The sequence below is a fragment of the Phalaenopsis equestris genome, unplaced genomic scaffold (assembly GCF_001263595.1).
Source record: "Phalaenopsis equestris unplaced genomic scaffold, ASM126359v1 Scaffold215868, whole genome shotgun sequence".
Classification (NCBI taxonomy): Eukaryota; Viridiplantae; Streptophyta; class Magnoliopsida; order Asparagales; family Orchidaceae; genus Phalaenopsis; species Phalaenopsis equestris.
Window position 1 is genome coordinate 1 of NW_018234535.1, and position 2,043 is coordinate 2,043.

General features: G+C 36.0%; 1 protein-coding gene across 1 annotated transcript; it reads left to right on the forward strand.

Annotated features, from left to right (window-relative positions):
• Nucleotides 1-607: 607 nt before the first annotated feature.
• On the forward strand, nt 608-1,810 carry LOC110037144 (protein FAR1-RELATED SEQUENCE 1-like). Its single transcript, XM_020741723.1, has 3 exons — nt 608-1,124; nt 1,323-1,619; nt 1,722-1,810. Exons 1-3 carry the CDS (start codon nt 608-610, stop codon nt 1,808-1,810), a joined length of 903 nt encoding a protein of 300 aa, XP_020597382.1.
• Nucleotides 1,811-2,043: the final 233 nt, after the last annotated feature.

The window sequence follows — 2,043 nt, forward strand, 5'->3', positions numbered from 1 at the left end:
CCTTTAGTTTTCTGGCTACAGAATTTGGGGGTGTTTGAAAATCTTGAATGCACGAAGAGGGATGCTTATAATTTCAAACAAAGAGAGAGAGAGTATAATTGAAAATGGGGACGCTAATTCTCTACTTAGATTGTTCACTGAGAGGCAAGCAGAGGATACGGTGTTTGCATGGGACGTCCAAATTGATGAGTCTGATAGTTTATTGAATTTCTTTTGGAGTGATGGGATATCCAGACTTGATTACGATTGCTTTGGGGATGTCATAATATTTGACACAAGTTATAGATTGAATAAATACAATTTATGTTGTGCTCCTATTGTTGGTGTGAACCACCATTGGCAGAACGTTCTATTTGGAGTTGACTTTTTGTCAGATGAAACAGTTAAATCATTCAAGTTGCTATTCAAATCATTTATTCGGATTATGGACAACAAGCACCCGATGACAATATTTACTGATCAGGATCAAGCAATGGCCAGAGTCATTGAAAAGTGTCTTCCGCACACAAGACATAGATTATGCTAATGGCATATTTATAAGAAATTATCTTCAAAACTACATTGTGGTGTAAGCACCAAGAAAGCCAATGAGCTTTTTTATAAATGCATGGCTAGGTGTAACTCTGAGGAGTTTGAAGAAACTTGGCATACAATGATTGTGTTAGGAAATCTATATGAGAATACTTGGTTGATTAGCTTGTACAATATCAGACATAAGTGGTCAACAGCTTTCAATAAGGAAATATTTGGGATGGGGATCCCTTCAACACAAAGGAGTGAGTCCACGAATAACATTTGTCATAATGCCTCTAAGCCAACAAGCACCCTCACTGAGAGTTTCTTGAGTCTTGAAAAAGTTATGAAAGCTTGGAGAAAGAATGAGAGGGATGAATATTTTAAATCTGAAAGGTCTGCAATTGTCCCCGCTGTAAAAAGTAGTCCTGTGTTGAGGCAAGGAGCTTTAGTTTATACGAGGAAGCTATATTCAATGTTTCAAGCAGAGTTGTTACATGGTATGTGTGGTCTTGTTGTGGAGTGCTCAACCACATCAAATTCAGAATTTTATGTTAGAAACTTAGATAATGAGCACACAGTCAGACCGTGGATTGTTAAGGTCGATAAAGGTAATTCTGAAATTACATGCAGTTGTAAAAAATTTAAAATGATGGGAATATTATGTGCTCACACTCTAAGAGTGCTTAACCATGAGAATATAACAAAGATCCCTGATAAACATATTTTACTGCGGTGCTCGGTTCATGCAAAGAGGGATATATATAACAACTATAGTTATAAACATTTGAAAGATTCGCAAACTTCAGCAACTTGTTCGAGTGGTCTCATATATCGAACGCACGTTCATAAATTTGCATACCGGATCAGCATATTAACTCAAGCTAATGAACTTGCTGAAAAAAACGTGTTGGAAACATTAACGAAACTAACACTCGAATCTGAAGCCATATTGAATGGGAAAAAACCTCAGGAAATGTCAATGTCAAAGAAGAAAAAGACACCGAATAAACCACACAATTTGAAAGACCCAACGAAGATGCGGCCAAATAGCGTTTCTAATGCTAGATTAAAAGGCTTTTGGGAGAAGAATAACCGATCAAAAAGTAAGATTGAAAAATAAACAAAGTGTTAGTTAGATTATATTCTTCTATTGTTTTGGATGTACACTGAATTACAGCTCACTAACATGACACATTGTTTAACAGGAAAGGATAAAGAAGTTGTTTCAAGTCAAGAAACATTTCAACCATCAAATCCAAGCCAATTTCCAATTTTCAATGTCGGATCAGCATAGTCAGGTACATAACTTAAAGTTCGAAATGTTTTATGCTGTGTGATCTAATTCCGAATTGACATATATACTTATATTCATATGTGATTTTTTGAAATCAGCAGGAATTGCCTGCATCGCTGCCCACAGACACATACACGAGCTTATTGATGAACCTAGATGATGTTGTGTGAAATACTAAGTGATCTAATGTATATTTTGCAGAGCATAATGTCGCTTGTGTTGAATAATACCCA